The following is a 24,624-nucleotide window of genomic DNA, read 5'->3' on the forward strand; positions in this document are numbered from 1 at the left end:
CTTTGGTGAGCTCACATTTGCATCGAAGTTACATTATGAGATCACATAGCATCGTGAAGTTAAATTCTCTGTCTTATGATAACAATTCTAGGATGGCTGGTTACAGTTACATTCAAAAATCTATGATGTAGATTTGTAGATCCGGTTTCCATTTCCTCTCTATCCTCTGAGTATCTTTGGAGAATTTATGGGGAGAGAATGTCGGATCAATCAAAATGCACCACCATCTATATGTCTCCGGAGTTGAGACAGGCCAGCGACAAGGCTCTATCGACAGGTGCTCAAGAGATACGCTTTCCAGACCATAAATTACCACCATCTCTTCAGTAAGAATGTTTATTTTATAGCTAGGTCCAATAATATTCGGATAATCTGTGATATATTTAATCTCCATCATGCGCATACCTTGGCATCCAGGCCTGTTACTTGTAGCTTATTGATATGAAGATGACTGATAGCTAACCGAGATAATATATTTTTTTAATGATTCCTTGCATGTGCAAATGTTTCAATCCCCCACCCTCTCTCTGTCCTGTCTGTTGTGTGTGTAAATCAGAATTGGTCAAATTCAGTCACACCATTTGAGTTTGGGAATCCGCCGCTCTTTCGCCTCCACGGACCTGCTCACCAATGCGCACCCGCAGTCCGCACACAGTGCACTTTCCCTGGACAGCCTGGAAGGGGTGCTATCGCTACACTCAGGTATGGACCAACCACAGCCATTGACTTATATTCTCTCTCGCTCTCTCTCTCTCTCTCTCTCTCTCTCTTTGAATTTAATTGTTTTATTTTATTAGGATCCTACTCGTCCTGGGGTCTCTCTCTCTCTCTCTCACTCTCTCTCTCTCTCTCTGTGAATGTCCTTGAGTGGCTTTCATCATATTCTTTACTTCTTTCTGTGGATGGATGCCCAGTTTCTTACACACACCTGTCCTTTCACCCCACTTTATGAGACACTGCCTTTCTGTCTCGCATTTCTCTTTATCTATCTCGCTCTCTCTTCCTCCCCCTCGCTCTCTCTCTCACTCACTCCCACTTTCCCTCCCCCACTTCCTCTAAACACTAACTCATTTCATGAGAAAGGAAAATGAAAGCTATGACACACCCAATTTACACAAACTACATAGGAAATAGTTGAGGGAAGGGCTTAAGAATTTCTAGAAGTGAACTCAAGTCCAAAGCCCTTGAGCATTTGTATGCGGCAGGTAGCTTAGTGGGTAAGAGCGTTGTGCCAGTAACCGAAAGGTCGCTGATTCTAATCCCCGAGCCGACTAGGTGAAAAATCTGTCGATGTGCAAGGCACTTAACCCAAATTGCTCTGGATAAGAGCGTCTGCTAAATTTATATAAAAAAAAAATAATATGTTTCAATTTTCAACTTGTATTAGTCTTATTTATGGGATAGGCTTCCAACGAAATGCTGACTTGCAGGTTCCTTCTCAACAATGCAACAACAATAAGAAATAATAAAATATAAGAATATACACAAAGTAAATGTCTCAGTAAAATATAATAAACGTTTTAGCATGAGTATAATACAGGAAGGCACAATTTATTGTCCAATATTTACATGTGTTTTGGGGAAGGGGGGATTGGGGGGCAATTGTATAAATTGTGCAGTATTTAGCAATCATAATAAGAGTCTGGTAGCAGCAGTTGTGATGTGTGTGTAGCATGAATGCTTGTGTATTCCCAGGGTTTTCCCCAGGATTTTTTAAGAAGGTGGTGCTGCTGAGTATGGCAAGGGGAGGCCTGGAGGGGGGCAGTGCCCCATGAAATGCAAAAAAAATAGTAAAAATACATGTTTTACGATTAAATGTTACAACAACCTAGCTATGTTTTTGTTATATGGAGTTATGAAAAACGTTTTGATTAGGGTCACAGCATATTATGCACATCTGCTAGCAGCAAAGGCTGGACAAATATTATTTATCTCTTGTGTTAATATGTTAAAATGCTATATACAGCATCCTATGTACATAAAGTGCCTTCGGAAAGTATTCAGACCCGTTGACTTTTTCAATATCTCTCTCTCTTCTCTCTCTCTCTCTCTCTCGCTCTCTCTCTCTCTCTCTCTCTCTCTCTCTCTCTCTCTCTCTCTCTCTCTCTCTCTCTCTCTCTCTCTGTGAATGTCCTTGAGTGGCTTTCATCATATTCTTTACTTCTTTCTGTGGATGGATGCCCAGTTTCTTACACACACCTGTCCTTTCACCCCACTTTATGAGACACTGCCTTTCTGTCTCGCATTTCTCTTTATCTATCTCGCTCTCTCTTCCTCCCCCTCGCTCTCTCTCTCACTCACTCCCACTTTCCCTCCCCCACTTCCTCTAAACCCTAACTCATTTCATGAGAAAGGAAAATGAAAGATATGACACACCCAATTTACACAAACTACATAGGAAATAGTTGAGGGAAGGGCTTAAGAACTTCTAGAAGTGAACTCAAGTCCAAAGCCCTTGAGCATTTGTATGCGGCAGGTAGTTTAGTGGGTAAGAGCGTTGTGCCAGTAACCGAAAGGTTGCTGGTTCTAATCCCCGAGCCGACTAGGTGAAAAATCTGTCGATGTGCCCTTAAGCAAGGCACTTAACCCAAATTGCTCCTGTAAGTCGCTCTGGATAAGAGCGTCTGCTAAATTTATTTAAAAAATAAATGCTATATACAGCATCCTATGTACATAAAGTGCCTTCGGAAAGTATTCAGACCCCTTGACTTTTTCCATATTTTGTTAGGTTACAGCCTAATTCTAAAATTGATTAAATTGTTGTTGTTTTCCATCAATCTACACACAATACCCCATAATGACAAAGCAAAAACTGGTTTTATTAAATGTATTAAAAATAATACAACGGAAATATCACATTTACTGTGCTATGAAAAAGTATTTGCCCCCTTTCTAATTTTCTCTACGACGTGAGAGATTGATCAACAATTGTCTCCCGAGTGGCGCAGTGGTCTAATGCACTGCATCGCATTGATAGCTGTGCCACTAGAGATCCTGGTTCAAATCCAGGCTCTGTCGTAGCCGGCCGCGACCGGGAGACCCGTGGGGCGGCGCGCACAATTGGCCCAGCGTCGTCCAGGGTAGGGGAGGGATTTGGCCGGCAGGGGATGTAGCTCAGTTGGTAGAGCATGGCGTTTGCAACGCCAGGGTTGTGGGTTCGATAAAATAATGTATGCACTAACTGTAAGTCGCTCTGGATAAGAGCGTCTGCTAAATGACTAAAATGTAAATATGTGACTACAGGAAGCATTTGGTTGGAGTCATTGCAGCTAAAGGTGGCACAACCAGTTATTGAGTGTAAGGGGGCAATTACTTTTTCACACAGGGGAATTGGGTGTTGCATAACTTTGTTTATGATATAAATATGTAATTGTTGTGTTATTTGTTCACTTATGTTCCCTTTATCTAATATTAGGTTTTGGTTGAAGATCTGATAACATTCAGTATCACAAATATGCAAAAGTATGGAAAATTAGAAAGGGGCCAAATACATTTTCATAGCACTGTAACTATTCAGACCCTTTACTCAGTACTTTGTTGAAACACCTTTGGCAGCGATTACAGCCTCAAGTCTTCTTGGGTATGACGCTACAAGCTTGGCACACCTGTATTTGGGGAGTTTCTCCCATTCTTCTCTGCAGATCCTCTCAAGCTCTGTCAGGTTGGATGGTTGGTGCACAGCTATTTTCAGGTCTCTCCAGAGATGTTCGATCAGGTTCAAGTCCAGGCTCTGGCTGGGCCACTCAAGGTCATTCAGAGACTTGTCCCGAAGCCACTCCTGTGGTGTCTTGGCTGTGTGCTTAGGGTCATTGGAAGGGGAACCCTGAGTACTCTGGAGCAGGTTTTCATCAAGGATCTCTCTGTACTTTGCTCTGTTCATCTTTGCCTCGATCCTGACTAGTCTCCCAGTCCCTGCTGAAATATATCCCCACAGCATGATGCTGCCACCACCATGCTTCACCGTAGGGATGGTGCCGGGTTTCCTCCAGAATTTGATTTGACGCTTGGCATTCAGGCCAAAGAGTTCAATCTTGTTTCTCATGGTCTGAGAAGCTTTAGGTGCCTTTTGGCAAACTCCAAGCTGGCTGTCATGTGCCTTTTACTGAGGAGTGGCTTCCGTCTGGCCACTCTACCATAAAGGCCTACTTAGTGGAGTACTGCAGAGATGGTTGTCCTTCTGGAAGGTTCTCCCATCTCCATAGAGGAACTCTAAAGCTCTGTCAGAGTGACCATTGGGTTCTTGGTCACCTCCCTGACCAAGGCCCTTCTCTCCCGATTGCTCAGTTTTGCCGGGTGGCCAGCTCTAGGAAGAGTCTTGGTGGTTCCAAACTTCTTCCATTTAAGAATGATGGAGGCCACTCTGTTCTTAGGAAACTTCAATGCTGCAGAAATGTTTTGGTACCCTTTCCCAGATCTGTGCCTCGACACAATCCTGTCTCGGCACTCAACAGACAATTCCTTTGACCTCATGGCTTGGTTTTTGCTCTGACATGCACTGTCAACTGTGGGACCTTATATAGACAGGTGTGTGCCTTTCCAAATCATGTCCAATCAATTTAATTTACCACAGGTGGACTCCAATCAAGTTGTAGAAACATCTCAAGGATGATCAATGGAAACGGGATGCACCTGCACTCAATTTCGAGTCTCATAGCAAAGGGTGTGAATAAGGTATTTCTGTTTTTTATTTTTAATACATTTGCAAAAAAATTCAAAAAGACTGTTTTCGCTTTGTCATTATGGGGTATTGTGTGCAGATTGCTGAGGAAATTGTTTTATTTAATCCATTTTAGAATAATGCTGTAACGTAACAAAATGTAGAAAAAGTCAAGGGGTCTGAATACTTTCTGAAGGCACTTTAAGTTGACATTATAAAGTGCCATATTTTTGGCTAGTTTGGTCGCAGTTGTATGCACGTTTTTTTTATCTTAAAAAAAAAACGAGTATCGTAACGGATATGTGCAATTTTTGTATTTGTCTGTTATTATCCGTGATAAAAAAAGAAGTAGTAATTTTCAGGTGCCAGCAAACACCTTTCTCATGTCAGTCAGTCATGTGCGAGGTTCTATGTGGTCTAAATAGCTCAACTGGCTAGTGTGCCTCTGTAAAGAGAAGGGCAGGCTGCACGTTGATCCTGCTGCTCTGATTAGAAAGAGTGAAGCTGTATTGATTAGAAAGAGTGAAGCTGTATTTCTCTGTCCAGTCGCTTCATCATTTCACCCAATCACTTTTCCTCGCATGTTTTCGGTCTGATCAATTAGATTGCTGCAGTTTGCTACTATGATAAATCACATGGCGAGGATGTTTGCTACCAAGCTATCAATGTGTATAATATCTAACAAGCAGGGCAAGGGTAGGGAAAACTATGAAACGCTGATGCGCAATCTGAGTGAGTGACACCAAACTTGGCTGCCTGCTGCAAATTGAGGACAGACATACACGCCTCCACGCGCTGCTCCTAATATGCAGCTGTCAATTTACGATTATGAATATGAGTATGGCCATATCGGCACACCCCTAGACCTCATGCTCCGATACTGTCTGCCAGACGGTAAGGGAGTGAACAGCTCGTGGCTGGGGTGTGTGGGGTCCTTGATGATGCTGCTGGCTTTCCTCAGGCACCGTTTCGAGTAGATGTCCTGGATGGGTGTTAGCATGGTCCCAGTGATGTACTGGGCCGTCTTCACCACCCACTGGACCGCCTTGCAGTCATGGACGGAGCAATTCCCATATCAGGCCGTGATGCAACCAGTCAGGATGTTCTCGATGGTGAAGCGGTAGTATTTGGAGAGGACCCTGGGTGGCATGCCCATTTGTGTGCGTGCATGTGTGTGTGTGTGCGTGCATATGGAATTGCCTATAGCCTTGTCATGTTTCTGCTAGTAATTTCCAGTTCCCACATGCAGTGTAGCACAACTCATCAGGATCAAAGTTGTCCACCCTGGTTTACATTTTAACCCATGCCATCTCACACAATGACATCAAATCACATGTTATTGGTCACATACACATATTTAGCAGATGTTATTGCGGGTGTAGCGAAATGCTTGTGTCCTAGCTCCAACAGTGCAGTAGTATCTAACAATTCACAACAATACACACAAATCTAAAAGTAAAATAATGGAATAAAAAAATATATAACATTTAGGACGAGCAATGTCTGAGTGGCATTGACTAAAATACAGAAGAATACAGTATATACATATGAAATGAGTAAAGCAGTATGTAAACATTATTAAAGTGACTAGTTTTCCATTTAAAGTGACCAGTGATTCCATGTCTATGTACTGTACATAGGCAGCAGCCTCTAAGGTGCAGGGTTGAGTAACCGGGTGGTAGCCAGCTAGTGATAGCTATTTAACAGTCTAATGGCCTTGAGATAGAAGCAGTTTTTCGGTCTCTCAGTTTTTCATCCTATTCCCTATATAGTGCACTATTGACCAGAGCCTCTTGTCTTCAAAGTAGTGCACTACTAAAATAATGCTCTATATAAGTAATAGGGTGTCATTTGAGATTTGGACATTATAGAAAGTTTAAATCAAGGTGGACAACTCCAGTCCTGAAGAGTCGCAGTGTGTGGAGGCTTTTGTTCAAACCCAGCTTGGCCCATAAAACATAATGTACTACCTTTGACTTTCCCCTTCTCTATCAGACTCTAGAGTGGAGCTCCAGCCTACCAGTGACACCACCCTGAACCCCAGGAGCTCCCATAGCAGCTGGCTCTCCCTGGAGGACATAGCGCTGCCTGCAGGTGGGGAGGGGAAGTGCAGCGACAGGAAAAAGAGTTTGGGCACCAAGTACAAGGAGAACTGGCAGGACGCCAGGGACGGCGGCAGCGAGTCGCACCCCGATGATGACGAGGATTCGGGGTCCCTTGAGTCCATCAATGAGGAAGAGGAGGAAGAGGAAGGGTTAATGGTGGTAAGCCCCAAAGCAAGTAAAGAGAAAAGGAAGAAGAGGTATGATGTGGAGGGGACTTCAACTGAGAGCCCATCAAAGTACCTACAGGTCAGACATTGTAGAACTGATGTTTGGGGTTGTTTGCTTTAATATATTGGGAGACAGGGGGATGGTACATATTGGTGGAGGATGGGGTGAGAGTTACACAAGTTACTCCCATTCAATGTTATTCAATGAGTCTCTTGTAAAAGTACTTAAAAGAGAACCCACTATTATTATTAAGGTATCAGCCAAAGGGTTTGGGTTGTTTGAATGTGCTATTTCGATGTTGAAGCTATTGTGTTTTTATACTTGCAACGGTTACAGGAAACTAAAGGTTGAGGTTAAATCCACCACTCAGGAAGTGGAAAATGTATCAGGTTTCTATGGCAAGGGCTTTGAATACTAATGTGGTTCACCTGGCTTTAGATTCTACAGCATTATAATAAACTTCTGTCTTGTTTGTTTCTGTATTTTCTTTGGCTTTTGTCCCTGCAGGAATTCCATAGTTTACCCAAGAGGCTAGTGCCCTCTGAGATCACCCACTGTCTGTATGAACTAGAGGTGAGTGACAGACGGAGAGCAACTAAGACTGGGGGCTGGGTTCAAGTAGTATTGGGTCTTTAAAATACTTTGAGCATTTGATAGAGCCTGTCGGGATTGTCAGATGGGCGGGTTTTGCACATTTTGGACTATTCCGTTGGTTCCATTGTGCCAGGCAAGCTCAATCGATTGCAGTTAACGATAGCAAATACTATTTTGACCATTTTAATTAAACAATCAAAGTAAGGTACTGAATTCTTACCCAGAAATTATTTGATATTGACATGAAAACGGCTGCAGTGAACCTTTAACCTCAACAGATGTGTGTTTGCTACTAACTTCTCTGTCAGCTCCTAGTGCTGGCATCTTGCCAGGTCTTTCCCGAATGCAAATAAATGAATTTAGGAAACTGTAACCAGACACTGTCCTTTGTATAGAGCTAGAACACATTAGGCTGCCTATACTGGACATAAGAAGAAACCACATTTTTTTAAATATATATATATATATATATTTTTTTTTTTCACCTTTATTTAACCAGGTAAGCCAGTTGAGAACAAGTTCTCATTTACAACTGCGACCTGGCCAAGATAAAGCAAAGCAGTGCGATAAAAACAACACAGAGTTACATATGGGGTAAAAAACATAAAGTCAAAAATACAACAGAAAATATATATACAGTGTGTGCAAATGTAGCAAGTTATGGAGGTAAGGCAATAAATAGGCTATAGTGCAAAATAATTACAATAGTATTAACACTGGAATGCTAGATGTGCAAGAGATTATGTGCAAATAGAGATACTGGGGTGCAAAAGAGCAAAATAAATAACAATATAGGGATGAGGTAGTTGGGTGGGCTAATTTCAGATGGGCTGTGTACAGGTGCAGTGATCGGTAAGGTGCTCTGACAACTGATGCTTAAAGTTAGTGAGGGAGATAAGAGTCTCCAGCTTCAGAGATTTTTGCAATTCGTTCCAGTCATTGGCAGCAGAGAACTGGAAGGAATGGCGGCCAAAGGAGGTGTTGGCTTTGGGAATGACCAGTGAGATATACCTGCTGGAGCGCAGACTACGGGTGGGTGCTGCTATGGTGACCAATGAGCTAAGATAAGGCGGGGATTTGCCTAGCAGTGATTTATAGATGGCCTGGAGCCAGTGGGTTTGACGACGAACATGTAGTGAGGACCAGCCAACAAGAGCGTACAGGTCACAGTGGTGGGTAGTGTATGGGGCTTTGGAGACAAAACGGATGGCACTGTGATAGACTACATCCAATTTGCTGAGTAGGTTTGTTAACACAGTGTCCAATGAAGGGCCAGATGTATACAAAATGGTGTCGTCTGCGTAGAGGTGGATCTGAGAGTCACCAGCAGCAAGAGCAACATCATTGATATACACGGAGAAAAGTGTCGGCCCAAGAATTGAACCCTGTGGCACCCCCATAGAGACTGCCATAGGTCCAGACAACAGGCCCTCCGACTTGGCACACTGAACTCTATCTGAGAAGTAGTTGGTGAACCAGGCGAGGCAGTCATTTGAGAAACCAAGGCTATTTAGTCTGCCAATAAGAATGCGGTGGTTGACAGAGTCGAAAGCCTTGGCCAGGTCGATGAAGACGGCTGCACAGTACTGTCTATTATCAATCGCGGTTATAATATCGTTTAGGACCTTGAGCATAGACATAAGATACATAGAAATAACAACTAGAAGTAGGGGGGAAAAAATCAACAGCCATAGTTTTTCCAAGCATCAAGTAAAACAGAGAAGAAACAAAAACAATAGAGAAACTACAGAACCCCCCCCCCCCCCCGAAAAAAAGACCTTGTAAATTAATATGGGAGTTAACATCGTTCCCTCCCTTTCTCGTAGGAGGAGTGCAGGGGAGTGGAGAGAGAGAGCGAGAGTGTCAAATGGAAGATGGAGCTAATACATCGCAGTGTGGTCACAGTCCAGGTGAAAGAGGGAGGGAAATAAGGGAGGAGTGAAAGAGGGAGGGAAATAAGAGAGGCGTGAAAGAGAGAGAGAGAAAGTGAGAGAGCGGAAGACCATGGGGAATGTGAAGAGGGATAAGATGTTCTAGCGTTGATAGCTTTCTCATGACTGCGGAATAAAATGTTGCTAAATATGCTAAACTGGAAACAAATTCCAAATAGATACAGTATACTGTACATGGAGTACTCCTTTAACAGAATGAGTTTTTCTGCTGTAGCTAAATTAATTCATTCTATACTAGATTTTCAGGGTTGTACGTTATTTTCAGGAAACACTGCGGACTCTTCTGAAACGCCTAGTGGAGGCTCAGAGCAACGAAGCCTTCGACCCAACCCCAATACCAACCACCCACCACCTCCTCTCCACCACCCACCACCGTCCCCCTAACGCACCCTCTCACTCCCTCTTCCACTCCGCCAACCGTCTTCTGCCAGCAGACGCCCCCACCAAGATCCTTTCCACCTCCCAGGTGAACCAGGTGCCCTCCAACCTGTCCCAGTGTACCCACCACCACTGCCTGGCTCACCGTGCCGTGGCGCGCCGCCCGTCCGAGACCTGCCTGACCGAGGCCAATGCCACCCAGACCCAGGGCCACTGCTGCCCCAGGACCACCAGCCCTGGAACCGCCACCCTGACCAGCTGTGCCCAGCGGGGGAAGGAAAGGGCAGCAGCCCTCCATGCCATCACTGACCTGAGGTACTGGCAGTATAGATGCAGGCAGTCAGTCATAATAATAATAATAATAATAATAATAATAATAATAATAATAATAATAATAGATGTATTTTATAAAGCGCTTTTCATTACATACAGAATCTCAAAGTCACAAAGACAGACAGACATAGACACACATTTACATTTCCTCTCACCATATTCAGCTAACCAAAAAACACTAGTTTCATGAAAAAGATTGGTTTACAGTATGTGGCCTTCTCCCCCCTAACCTCTGACCCCCTATAGGATGGAAGTAGAGCACCTGCGCGTGGCCCATGAGGAGGGGCGCCAGGAGCACCGGGAGACCCTGGGCGTGCTGAGGGCCTTCCAGAAGGACATGGGGACCCTGGTGTCCCACTGGCAGAGAGACAGACAGGACAGACAGAAGCAGAGTGACGTCGGCACACAGCTGGAGGCTATCAGACAGCAATCCAACAATGTCACTGAGATGTGAGTGGAGGGAGGGGGGGGGGGGCAGAGAGAAATAAAGGGGGGAATACCTTGTGAGAAAGAGAGTGGAGGAGCGAGAGAAGATATGGACAGTTGGAAATGTGTTAGAGATGGGGATTGAAGAAAGGGGGGGGGTGTAAAAAGAGGAGAGTGAGACAACAAATTAATAATTAATGCAAAGGGATGGAAAGCGAGGGAACAGTATGGTAAAAGGGTCACCTGAGGCCTCAAGGGAGAGGCTTCGGAGGAAGGAAGAGAAAGAGATAGAAGTCAGCAGACATTTTGAGTTGAGTCTGTTCTTAAATGACCCTTCCGATTATTAGCATAATCTCTGAACCATTAGAGGATTTCCCTTCTTACTGGTTGCTAAAAGAAAACAGACATTTCCTCAAGTCTTATTAGTGTTGTTTTAGTGTCTCCTTTATGCAACCAAATTAAATGGTGATAGCTGAATATGATGCTGAAAACAAAAGGCTTGTTTGGTGAAAAATGAGGCTAAAATCAAATCACATTTATTCGTCACATACACAGTTTACAGCAGGTATAAAAGGTGCAGTGAAATGCTTATGTGCTAGCTCCCTCAACAATGCAGTACATCAATCAATTATCAATAATAACAATGAAAAGAGTCAAGCCAAAAATAACAAGTAGTAGTAGATGTAATAGCAAGTAGCAGAAGTGGGCTCTGGGGTGACGTGTGTTAGTAAGAGTGTGTGTGTGTGTTGTGTGCGTCAGGACTCGGCAGGCAGTCGCTGTGTTCGGTAAAGTGGGGCTTCAATTGGAGGGGCTGGGAGCAGTAGGAACTCTGGTCCGCTCTGCCTCTACCAAGCTAACACCCAACAGGTAGGAGTGAGTGTGTGTCTGTGTGTGTTACCTTTTGGTACGACTGTTGCATGTGCCATTTTCTGTGATCTGATACTAAATGCTTGTGTGTGTGTGTGTGTGTAGCTCTCTACTGTGCCAGCGCTGCACTTCCAAGACAATGGATGGAGAGAGGAAAGAGGAATGAGAGCAAAAATATAGTATTGTCTTGATTGAAACCGTTGAAATAAAACGTTTATCTGCAAATCTTATTTGTTCCTTTCTTATCTTCTTTCTAACTGCACATTCACTTACAACTTATGTTAATCTTTAACATTTTCAAAAAGGGAAGCAGGTGAGTCATTTACTATAGCCTGCTTTATGATACAGTAATGTTTCACACTTAGGCCACTTTGGAGTCGAGTCACATAAATGTCAAATGTACTGAACATCGTGTGGAACACTGTTGACGGTAACACGCACACACACACACACACACAAGGATCCCCAATACTCATTTTAACAATTTTGTAAAGGTAAGACCTGTAAATGCTTTATTAAAAAAAAAATATTGAACATGCAGGTGAAATCAAAGACAAAGCAGCAAAATCAACTAGAAAACAGTGTTCCTCTGTAGCTCAGTTGGTAGAGCATGGCGCTACCAGGATAGTGGGTTCGATTCCCGGGACCACTGGTACATTATATTTATGCACGCATGACTAAGTTGCTTTGGATAAAAGCGTCTGCTAAATGGCACATATTATCATGTGTATATATAAGAACATTCCATTAAAATGTTGTTGGCATTTGAATCAAGGTTCAAGCATTTTATATTTACAGTACATTTGAGTCATTTAACGCTTATCTAGAGCACTCATCATTAGGTAGCGAGGTAAGACAACCAAATAGTAATAATAAACCAAACTTTTTCTCAATAGAGCAGCTATCAACAAAGTCAGGGCTAGTAATAAAAGAAGAAAGGCAAGTGGCAAGAAAGGCAAGTAGCCTACATGATAAGCTGTTAAAAAAATTTTTAAAGGTCCAATGCAGCCGTTTTTATCTCAACATCAAATAATTTCTGGGTAACAATTAAAATTGTCCAAAATATACAAAAATAGCTTCTTAGCAAAGAAGAATTTCTCAGTCAAGAATTTTGCTAGGACTGTCTGGGAGTGATTTAAGTGGGGAGGGGAAAACTGAAAATGTGCTGTTATTGGCTCTTATTGGTCTATTAACTAATTTAACGCCTGGTGATGTCACCATGGAAGGCCAAAACTCCATCCCACCAAAACAGGAGGTCATTTCAGGCGGTCATTTCAAACAGCTCTTACACTAAAAGGGCATTATCATAATTTTCACCATTTCACAGTATTATTCCAACCTCACGGTGTGGAAATATATATAAAACACAGGAAAATCACGTTTTTGACTGCATTGGGCCTTTAAAGCCTGACATGAACATTCAATGGTTACTATGAGATTAATAAATGGTATAAAATGTATCTCCTGCAAACACATCTGAAGTATACAGTACGTTCAACATATGTTTGCTATTGATTGGAAAGGTATTCTAACTGAGCATGGCCCTCTTTCTTGGCCGTCACTATCTGGCTATGCTAGAAATGACTGACTTTTCAAACAATAAATGCAATTTTAACCACAAGCCCTGTCCTTAACCATTACACAATATAAGGAACAACAAGTTCTTAAAGCACTTGCTCAGCAGCTCTTACTCAGCAGTTAAAGACTAATCTAGAGTGGCCATCTAGTTACTACCCTCATTTTGGATTTCTAAGCCATGCGAACCTGTTGTGTGACAACGTGAACCTGTTGGACACCTCTAGTGGTCTGTGTCTTAACCTCACGAGCCATCTGGCACCAGGTACAGATGTAGCAGCAACACACCACTGCGGCGTCTCCACACGTCGAACCCTGAGAGGGGGAAGAGGGAAGGAGAGATGGATAGAAAATGAAAGCAGAGGACAAGAACATGTCAACAGGACAGAGTTAAAAGGGGGATAAGGACAGAGGTGGAGAGAAGAATAGTGTAGCACAAGTTCCGGGAAGAAGAAGAGAGAAAAGGTTGGGTTTAATTCCATATTCAGTGTTATATTTAAAGGGGAATCAAGGCAATAACAACACTAAGAACAACAGCATTGAGGGGTGGGTTTAAAAGCCCATGATCTATAATAGTTATGACTGAAAACACTATATACTGTATAATGTATACCGGATGTGTTTAAGTACTATCTCAAAAAAATTGATAAGAACAACAGCATTTACAAGTGCACCAACAATATTTCTTAACACCTCAAACATCTGGTAGTTTCCAAAACCATATCCTCTCAGAAGGGAAAGTGAAAGGTGGGTAGCAACGGGTGTGGGTGCTGTGGATACCACCACCCACCTACCCCCTCTTTCCACTCTCACCTCACCCTCCCTGCTCTCCCCCCCGGCACCCCCACCCTCTCCCAGGGCTCCTACCTGGATGCCGTAGCGTTCTCTCATGGAGGAGCGCATGCAGCAGGAGACGGCCAGGAAGGCACATGGGTCCAGCAGGGGCATGCAGACACACCAGCCGAAGTGGGAGGCCGTCTGACACTGAAAACAGGGGAAGCACCACAAGGCACAGCAACCTGGGACACACACACACACAATTGAATGTCTTCATAGTATGTAACACTTGATGGTTCATTTACAGTAGATTAGAATGTCATGAAACAATGTTTGTTCAGAGAGTGAAAATAGGGGTAAAACTATACAAAAATGCATGTAAATTAAGTCATTTTTAACACAGATTTCTCTTCTCTCCCTATCTTTCTCCTAACTTCCTCCCTCTTAGCCTCTCTCTCTTTCCCTCAGTCCCACCACAAAGTGCTGGGTGTGGTTGAGACAGAGTGAGCGATCTCTACTCTGCCCCTCTCCTTCTGTCTCTAGAGCGCTCTCAACAACCACAGATCAACTCTTTATTTTTAAGGAAACCGACTAATAAATACAGTGGGGAAAAAAAGTATTTAGTCAGCCACCAATTGTGCAAGTTCTCCCACTTAAAAAGATGAGAGAGGCCTGTAATTTTCATCATAGGTACACATCAACTATGACAGACAAATTGAGAAAAAAAATCCAGAAAATCACATTGTAGGATTTTTTATGAATTTATTTGCAAATTATGGTGGAAAATAAGTATTTGGTCACCTACAAACAAGCAAGATTTCTGGCTCTCACAGACCTGTAACTTCTTCTTTAAGAGGCTCCTCTGTCCTCCACTCGTTACCTGTATTAATGGCACCTGTTTGAACTTGTTATCAGTATAAAAGACACCTGTCCACAACCTCAAACAGTCACACTCCAAACTCCACTATGGCCAAGACCAAAGAGCTGTCAAAGGACACCAGAAACAAAATTGTAGACCTGCACCAGGCTGGGAACACTGAATCTGCAATAGGTAAGCAGCTTGGTTTGAAGAAATCAACTGTGGGAGCAATTATTAGGCAATGGAAGACATACAAGACCACTGATAATCTCCCTCGATCTGGGGCTCCACGCAAGATCTCACCCCGTGGGGTCAAAATGATCACAAGAACGGTGAGCAAAAATCCCAGAACCACACGGGGGGACCTAGTGAATGACCTGCAGAGAGCTGGGACCAAAGTAACAAAGCCTACCATCAGTAACACACTACGCCGCCAGGGACTTAAATCCTGCAGTGCCAGACGTGTCCCCCTGCTTAAGCCAGTACATGTCTAGGCCCGTCTGAAGTTTGCTAGAGTGCATTTGTATGATCCAGAAGAGGATTGGGAGAATGTCATATGGTCAGATGAAACCAAAATATAACTTTTTGGTAAAAACTCAACTCGTCGTGTTTGGAGGACAAAGAATGCTGAGTTGCATCCAAAGAACACCATACCTACTGTGAAGCATGGGTGTGGAAACATCATGCTTTGGGGCTGTTTTTCTGCAAAGGGACCAGGACGACTGATCCGTGTAAAGGAAAGAATGAATGGGGCCATGTATCGTGAGATTTTGAGTGAAAACCTCCTTCCATCAGCAAGGGCATTGAAGATGAAACGTGGCTGGGTCTTTCAGCATGACAATGATCCCAAACACACCGCCCGGGCAACGAAGGAGTGGCTTCGTAAGAAGCATTTCAAGGTCCTGGAGTGGCCTAGCCAGTCTCCAGATCTCAACCCCATAGAAAATCTTTGGAGGGAGTTGAAAGTCTGTGTTGCCCAGCGACAGCCCCAAAACGTCACTGCTCTAGAGGAGATCTGCATGGAGGAATGGGCCAAAATACCAGCAACAGTGTGTGAAAACCTTGTGAAGACTTACAGAAAACGTTTGACCTGTGTCATTGCCAACAAAGGGTATATAACAAAGTATTGAGAAACTTTTGTTATTGACCAAATACTTATTTTCCAACGTAATTTGCAAATAAATTCATAAAAAATCCTACAATGTGATTTTCTGGATTTTTTTTCCTCATTTTGTCTGTCATAGTTGACGTGTACCTATGATGAAAATTACAGGCCTCTCTCATATTTTTAAGTGCGAGAACTTGCACAATTGGTGGCTGACTAAATACTTTTTTTCCCCACTGTATACGATAATGGATGGGCAGGGATGGCATCAAAGGAATTCAGCTTTCTCTCCTGTTCACTGTGGATGTTGGCGTAAAATGTCTGAATGAAACCAACTCTATTCCTCCCTGTAACGCTTAAGGATCTGATTTCACCCGTTTATTGACATTCCAGTAACACAGCCCCACTGTCTCCATGGTTCCCAATGACGTCACCCATTTGGTTTGGGCTTTCTGTTTTTCATTATCCAATTAGGTCGTTTCTCCTGGACCCCCTCACCCCCTAATATTCAGTGTGACACATTTCCAGTAAATGTAAGATTTGCACAGGAAATCAGAGCAGCTCTGCCTCTCAGGGCCTCCAGATAGCATATGATAGCAAAATGTGTAGAATAGCAAAACAATTAGCTTTAATGGCAAAATGTGAACAAAACTATGAGATGAGCTATAAAACTGCTATTTTTTTCCCCTGCCACATGGCAAAAAATATAGAATTGCAGGAAATTTGCTTTAAAACTGCTACATTTTCTCTTAGCCTCAGGACAATACATGTAGAATAGCATTATAAAACTGCACGTTTCTCACTGCACCATGGCAAAATGTGTTCAAATGCAGGAAGTTAGCTGATTGCTCTGGGGAAGTTGGTTCCCTGGGGCACGAAATGCGGTAGTCTAGCCCTGGGGTATCGGGTAAATGTCTGGTCCTTGGTACAGTATTCTCTCAGGAAATCAGAGATTTTAAGTTCAAGTATATGAAGCGCAAGATGCTTGGAAGTAGTCTAGTCATGACGGACTGATTTTAATTTAAATGTATAATGAATATATACTCTGAAAGAAGAGCCTGAGGAAAAAAATATAAATATACAGTTGGCTTCAAAATTACTGGCACCCCTGACTGGCAATGCACAAACAATATTTTAAAAAATAGAAACAATATAATTATAGAGATAAACTCAAAATACCAACATGTGAGAAATACTGTACTATATTAATGTTCCAATGGAACCCACCAAAATCATTTATTGATTTAATTAAAAATCAATGTCCTCCAAATCAAGGTTTCACAATTAATGGCACCCTTAAAGATTATTGTAAATAACATCTACCAAAATTAAACCAGGAATTAAATTCCACTTATTTAAGTTGATCTAAGTCTTAAGAAACTATATTGAGCCATTACATAACTTCCTGTTTCACTAGGGTATAAAAATGAGACAACAGGCATGCAATATCACTTTGTCATCCAACACCATGAAGAAAACAAAATAACTGGCAGTTCAAAGAGACAGATGGTTGTAGACCTTCATAAATCTGGTAATGGCTACAAGAAGATCCACAAACGATTGAATAAACCACTGAGCACTGTCAGAGCAATTATTAAAAAATTAAAAAGATATGGAACAGTTGAAAACCTCACGGGTAGAGGACGCAAATACATTTTGCCCCCCAGGATGGAGAGGAGGATGGTGAGAGAAGCAACAAAATCCCCAAGAATCACTGTGAAATAATTGCAGGCCTTTGTGGCGGCTTGGGGTCACCAGGTTTCAAAAAGCACCATCAGACGCCACCTCCACAACCACAGGCTCTTTGGAAGGGTTGCCAGAAGAAAGCCCTTTCTGACCCCAAGACACAGATGCAAGCGCTTGGAGTTTGCCAAACGTCATTTATATTATGACTGGAAGAAGGTGCTCTGGTCAGATGAGACCAAAATTTAACGTTTTTGGTCAGATACAGCATCGGCATGTTTGGCGTCGAAACAGAGATGCATACAAGGAGAGGCACCTCATACCCACGGTGAAATATGGTGGTGGGTCAGTGATGTTTTGGGCCTGTTTTAATTCCAGAGGTCCAGGGGCACTGGTTAAGATTGATGGCATAATTAATTCCACCAAGTATCAGGCAATTTGGGCTGACAATCTGGTTGCCTCTGCCAGAAGGCTGGGACTTGGCCGTAGGTGGACTTTCCAAAAAGACAATGACCCAAAACATACCTCAAGATTCACACAGAAATGGTTCTGTGACAACAAAATCAATGTTCTACCATGGCCATCTCAGTCGCCGGACCTCAATCCAATCGAAAATCTGAGTTGAAGAGGGCAGTTGATAAGCGCAAACCCAAGAATGTGAAGGATCTTGAAAGGATCTGCATAGAGGAATGGTCCAAAATCCCTCCAAATGTGTTCCTTAACCTTGTCAACATTACAGGAAAAGACTCCATGCTGTTATCCTTGTCAGAGGTGGTTGCACTAAGTACTAAATGAGGAGTGCCAATAATGATGAAACCTTGATTTTGGTGACATTTATTTTGTATTAAATAATTGTATGATTTTGGTTGGTTCCATTGAAACATTCATAAAGTACAGTATTTCTCACATGTTGGTATTTTGAGTTTATCTCTATAATTATATCGTTTTTATTTTTTTAAGTATTGTTTGTGCATTGCCAGTCACGAGGTGCCAGTAATTTTGGAGCCCACTATATATATACATTACAAAATAAAAACATAAATCTAGATTTGGTTCTGGGTTTTGAGATGAGCATATTAGGTAAATGACTCCATGTGACTTACAGGTACCCATGTCAGAGCAGCAGTCACACAGTCCTGTGCTCCATTCCCCTGAGCTCTGGTTCGTTGTTACAGTGGTGATCTGCTGCTGGACAGCCATGGCTACACCACAACACACCCAATGAGAAGGAGGGAGGAAGGAGGGAGGAAGAATGGGAGAGGAAGAGAAGGAATTACATTTAGTGGGGACAGAGATGCATCGGTCTGATAAGAGGTTTTAAATGCATGAAAGGAAGTAGTTACACTGAACATAAATATAAATGCAACATGCAACAATTTCTCAGATTTTACTGAGTTAAAGTTCAAATAAGTAAATCAGTCAATTGAAATACATTAATTAGGCCCTAATCTATGGATTTCACATGACTGGGAATACAGATTTTTTTTAAGGTAAGGGCGTGGATCAGAAAATCTAGTATCTGGTGTGACCACCATTTGCCTCATACAACACGACACATCTCCTTTGCATAGAGTTGATCAGGCTGTTGATTGTGGCCTGTGGAAAGTTGCCCCATTTCTCTTCAGAGGGTGTGCGAAGTTTCTGGATATTCGCGGGAACTGGAACACACTGTCATACACGTCGATACGTAGCTTATGCCTGCACATACCATAACCCCACCCCCAACATGGGGCACTCTGTTCACAATGTTGACATCAGCAAACCGCTCGCCTACATGTCGCCATACACACTGTCTGACATCTGCCCAGTACAGTTGAAACCGGCATTCATCCGCGAAGAGCACACTTCTCCAGCATGCCAGTGGCCATCGAAGGTGAGCATTTGCCCAATGAAGTTGGTTACGACGCCGAACTGCAGTCAGGTCAAGACCCTGGTGAGGATGACGAGCACGCAGATGAGCTTCCCTGAGACGATTTCTGACAGTTTGTGCAGGAATTCTTCAGTTGTGGAAACCCACAGTTTCATCAGCTGTCTGGTTGGCTGGTCTCAGACAGGTCCTGGGCTGGCGTGGTTACACGTGGCCTGCGGTTGTGAGGCCGATTGGAGGTAATGCCAAATTCTCTAAAACGACATTGGAGGTGGCTTATGGTAGAGAATTTAACATTCAATTATCTGCCAACAGCTCTGGTGGACATTCCTGCAGTCAGCAAGCCAATTGCATGCTCCCTCAAAACTTAAGACATCTGTGGCATTGTGTTGTGTGACAAAACTGCACATTTTAGAGTGGCCTTTTATTGTCCCCAGCACCTGTGTAATGATCATGATGTTTAATCAACTTTTTGATATGCCACACCTGTCAGGTGGATGGATTATCTTGGCAAAGGAAAAATGCTCACCAACAGGGATGTAAACAAATTTGTGCACAACATTTTAGAGAAATAAGCTTTTTGTGCATATGAAAAAGTTCTGGGATCTTTTGTTTCAGCTCATGAAACATGAAACCAACACTTTACATGTTGTGTTTATATTTAGCATGTTTAATGTATGTTGAACAATACTAACGTATAACTTAAATAATGTTTATAGTAGTATTTCTCTGTAAAATACATGTTGTAACATTTCCAAAAATGTTTTGTTGTTGCTGTATCAAATAATGTTGACGTGAAGATTAATATTGAATAATATGTAGGATGATTTTCTGATGTGACTGCAGTCCCCACTTTTCTATTACATAAAATCATACTTGCCCTCCCTTATAGTATCACATTTTCCCGCCAATACTGTTCAGACACCTTACTAGATAAGATAACTCACCCACTATGCAAATAGTAATTGTTTTCTAACGGATATATTAATGTAACCTTACTTTTGATTTATTTCATTATTATAGTGTCTTGAATCTTCAGGATGCCCAGCCCACATGGGCTTATAAGACACTGTATTTGCAGTAGCAAAATGAAATACTTATATATTGAAGTTTACATATAATGTATACATACATTCACATGAAAAAACTAAACAAAAACTTGCTGTTTCAATTATATAGTGTATCTTGTCAAATCTTCCATGCTTTGGAAATAAGATTTGCAACCATGAAAACGTATTTTCTAAATAACCATTCTAGTTTCTCTTTATCACTAATCCAGAATAGTTCTGGTTTCTTATTAGTGGGAATGTATAAACACACCTCATTCGATTCAATCAATAGCCAAATAAGTCATGTCGGTATAACATTCAAGATCCACAATGAACGTTTACAATGAAACTTTGACTAGACTGAAACCAAAAGAAGAGACTGTTTTAACCGCAATGTGCTGTTAGTGGAAGATGGTATATGTTTTTAGCAATTGGCAACTAGCAAGTCAGATTCCAAAAGAAAGAAAAATAATAGTGCACTATTGCAATATGATATAACTTACTCTGTAAGAAAATGTATATACATTTACAGATAAATGTAAATGGTAATATTACCTTTCTATTCTTCTTAACTATACTGCCTGAGAAGAGAGAAGTTGACCCTGTTTACGGCACAGATAACAACGATTGTGTGGATTCGCTGTGTAGCCACAGCCTACCACGATCATTGAGGAAGAGCTATAAAAAAAAAAAACGTTTTCTAAACCACCTGAAATGAAAGTTGGCTTCGTGGACTTTCGCTCTACAGAAATGGAGGTGTTGGCAATTTAATGGCTACCATACTGTAGCGAAAAAACTTGAGGAGAAGGCTACAGTTAGTGTGGGTTTAGCGAAATTTTGATGAATATCAGGATGATATATTAATTTATTAGTGTTCTTTCTAAAAGTAAGTCAGGGAAACTGGAAAGAGCTATCCTGCACATTTGAATTTGTTTGCCAGCGCAAGTCTAGATAGCACTAGCAGTATTATACCTACAACAGTGAAGTTTCAGTCTGCTTGGTGTATCTCTACAGCATGGGCATATCTCCCCATGCATGCGCCTTATCAAAAATATAACTTATACAATATTGCACCATCCCATTCTCTGGGCTCTGTCTGCAATCATAACCTGTAGTATATACCAGGAATAATGAAACAGAATAAAAATAGATGTTTGGTGAATCTATGAATTATGTATGACCACTGGAGTCTTTACCACTCAAAAAAAAAAATGTTTGTATTTTATCACTCAAAATCTTGCCAAAGCATAGTCTGTAGGAGGGGTTGATTAAAAATAATTTGACATGATTTATATGAATCGGGTCATGAACATATGGACTTTGAAAGGGAGAGCTTAAACATAGGCTAAGTCTGGCATAAGCTTATTCCCACACTTTACAATAACTACATTTACATTTTAGTCATTTAGCAGACGCTCTTATCCAGAGCGACTTACAGTTAGTGAGTGCATACATTATTATCTTTTTTCATACTGCCCCTCCGTGGGAAACGAACCCACAACCCTGGCGTTGCAAACGCCATGCTCTACCAACTGAGCTACAACCCTGCCAGCCATTCCCTCCCCTACCCTACCCTGGACGACGCTGGGCCAATTGTGCGCCGCCCCATGGGTCTCCCGGTCGCGGCCGGCTATGACAGAGCCTGGATTTGAACCAGGATATCTAGTGGCACAGCTAGCACTGCGATGCAGTGCCTTAGATCACTGCGCCACTCGGGAGATTATAGAATAACTCTGTTGCAGTGGTTGTAGGTAGTCTCCGTATAGGCTATTCCTCCATTGCGACACTGCTGCCCAGTTGAAGAGCTTGTGATCTCCATGCAGCACCACGCGCCTTCGGAAAAGCACCCCTCAGCCTCAGAAGATGCCCTTCTGGAGGCATGCAGTCATAGAGTCATTATACCCTATGTTACGGATACAGGTATCCTGTGTGTGTTTTTGTGTTTTTCCTCTCCTTCTGCCCTAATCACAGGTGTCCTTTATGTTCCTGATTGGTGGTCGTTGGGGTGTCCCACCTGTCCGACATCTGTTTGTCTGCTGATTGCTGAGGTGGACCAATCAGTGGACATTCCTCTGTATTGCACCACCTGTTTCTGGTTTTTCACTTACACCTCCCATTGTTTACACCTCCCATTGTTTTAAAAGCCAGTCAGTTGTGTTTGTTGGAAGAGACTATTTTTCGTATGTGAGTATGGATACTGTGGTGTCCTGTTTTTTTGTGTACTCACTCATTTGCTGGTTACTCTGTTTGGTAACTATGTTGTGTGTTTCTGGGAAAAGGGGGATTTAAGCAAGTTGCCCTTGGGCATACATTACCCCTAGGAAGAACATTGTCTAAAAACACTAGTTAGATCTGAGCGGACCACCCACTGTAATTTTTGTATGGTTAGCAGTAGCTTAGCGGTTCTTGAGGCAGGCAAGATCAGTTTAGTTTTTTTTTTTATATTATTGTTTAATTCCTTGGGTCCTGCTCAGCCCTTTTCCCCAAACCTTTACCGTGTGTTCAAAATAAACATTTTATGTTTGACGGTGTATTTTTTGTTCTCACTGTTTCCATGTCATGATTCTAATTTGCATGAATTATGTTCGGGTCTCATTTCCGTCCACCCTAGACTTTTAAAGCCACGGGGTTTGTAACACCCTAATGTAGGCCTATTTGCCTACTAACCAAATAAAGTGCAGAGCATGCATGATGCATGCAACTTATTATTCCAACATATTTGAACATTTAATTCATCCTTCATTCAGTTCAGTCAGTCAGTATGTCATACATTCTGTCATTTGTCTGAGTTGCAATAGGAACTGAATGAAAGAGAATATAACAGTCTTATCCATTAGTTTATTGAAATCCATGTGTGTATTCAAAATGATCTAAATTCTCCAGTTCTTTAGCCTATCACTTTAATAATTCAATGTTTAATTTAGGCCTATCCAAATAAAAAAAATAGGCCTTCAACTTGTAGGCATTGCAATTTAGGCTATCATTTTGGGTACTGGTGTCTTGCGAAATAATTTTAGAACTCTATTTGTGTTTTCTAACTGTTTTTTTATTATAGGCCTCCCCTTAAAAAGAGACCCTTGCTCACAGTCCTCTAAATATAGCCTCTAAATTACTTTAGCTAATATGGTGACAACGATGTAGGCTGTGTGTAGCAGTTCTGACATGGTTTGGCTTGGAAAGCTTTTTTTCGCCTGGTCACATACAGCTGATGTATTGTATATTGAAGTCCACAAACAAAAGGAAAAGGTGAGAGGAGGAAGACAACGTGGCTGCTATGAATGTGAACTGTGTTTATGCTTGACCAGGGGTGTATTCATTCCACCGATTCTGTTGAAAAATGTTTCTTAAACGGAAGCAAACGGAACGAAACAGGGATAATTATACCTACATTTGTCCAATAGAAACTGTAGTTTGCAACTGTTGGACTAATGATAACACCCTAGATCAGCTAGATGCAGGCAAGAGTGTGTCCATGTGTCATTGTCTGTCACCAACATTTTCTCTCGACCGGTGTGCACCTACGTGGTAATCTTTCATTCACAGGCTAGGTTGTTGCAACCTCATGATGTTTATTAGTGGACGACAGGTTGCAGACATAGCAGTCATTTAGTTATATAAAGGAATTATTTTACACCCAGTGTATTATGTTTGTGTATGCCTATGTATACTATTTAGGTTATTAGAGCACTTAAGTGTGCCTTTTTAGTGTATTAGGCCTGTTATGACAGTTAGTGATGATTAGTTAGTTAAGCCTAAAATGGCACCAGTGCATGTTACTTCAGTATTATGCCCAACCCTTTTCCAGTGTTTTATGAGATTCCACCATTCAGTTATATGTGCATCTTTGTCCACAGGGTGGTGGCATGGAGGGGGGGACACTGCGTTGATGAGCGTCTGTGCTGTGGGTATGGGCGACGTTGTAGTGTTCAACATGTCCACGTGCTGCTCACCGCTACTGTCACAGGGGGAGAGAGGGAGATGTTAATAAGAGTCAACCTTCCAATTATAACTATATCATATTCAATTAGAATTTAAGATTTCATTTTAAACCAGTTGTGAATTATGTTGAAAATGTATTGAAACCATGTTCAGCATTAAGTAAAAGGATGGGGGACAGATCCCTATTTGTAGTGATTAGAAGAATTAAGGAAAGTGAAGAACCAGCTTCTACCGTAACTGTTCACATACCTGCCATGATGTCGTCTAGCATTTCTGTGACGGTATGTGCA

General features: G+C 42.1%; 2 protein-coding genes across 2 annotated transcripts; one reads left to right on the forward strand and one right to left on the reverse strand.

The window, feature by feature from the left end:
- Window positions 1-5,463: 5,463 nt before the first annotated feature.
- LOC311112977 (uncharacterized protein) lies at window positions 5,464-10,641 on the forward strand (the record flags this gene model as incomplete). The annotated part of the gene is made up of 6 exons (XM_084156103.1): window positions 5,464-5,551; window positions 6,653-7,008; window positions 7,438-7,503; window positions 9,351-9,434; window positions 9,742-10,169; window positions 10,434-10,641. The coding sequence occupies 6 exons, from the start codon at window positions 5,464-5,466 to the stop codon at window positions 10,639-10,641; spliced, it is 1,230 nt and encodes a 409-aa protein (XP_084012229.1).
- Window positions 10,642-11,127: 486 nt separating this feature from the next.
- On the reverse strand, window positions 11,128-21,371 carry ponzr1 (plac8 onzin related protein 1). The gene is made up of 4 exons (XM_084156085.1): window positions 20,951-21,371; window positions 18,583-18,681; window positions 13,923-14,074; window positions 11,128-13,370 (listed from the first exon to the last, which is right to left on the reverse strand). The coding sequence occupies exons 2-4, from the start codon at window positions 18,677-18,679 to the stop codon at window positions 13,230-13,232; spliced, it is 390 nt and encodes a 129-aa protein (XP_084012211.1). The 5' UTR covers window positions 18,680-18,681; window positions 20,951-21,371; the 3' UTR covers window positions 11,128-13,229.
- Between the last annotated feature and the right edge of the window lie 3,253 nt (window positions 21,372-24,624).

The sequence above is a fragment of the Coregonus lavaretus genome (genome assembly GCF_964263955.1).
Source record: "Coregonus lavaretus genome assembly, chromosome: 39".
Lineage (NCBI taxonomy): Eukaryota > Metazoa > Chordata > Actinopteri > Salmoniformes > Salmonidae > Coregonus > Coregonus lavaretus.

Coding starts and splice junctions, on each gene's coding strand:
- ponzr1 (XM_084156085.1), bottom strand. CDS start 18,679: ATGGCTGTCCAGCAGCAGATCACCACTGTAACAACGAACCAGAGCTCA. Junction 14,075..18,582: donor CTGCTCTGACATGGGTACCT/GTAAGTCACATG, acceptor TGTGTGTCCCAG/GTTGCTGTGCCTTGTGGTGC. Junction 13,371..13,922: donor GAGAACGCTACGGCATCCAG/GTAGGAGCCCTG, acceptor TCCCCCTCTCAG/GGTTCGACGTGTGGAGACGC.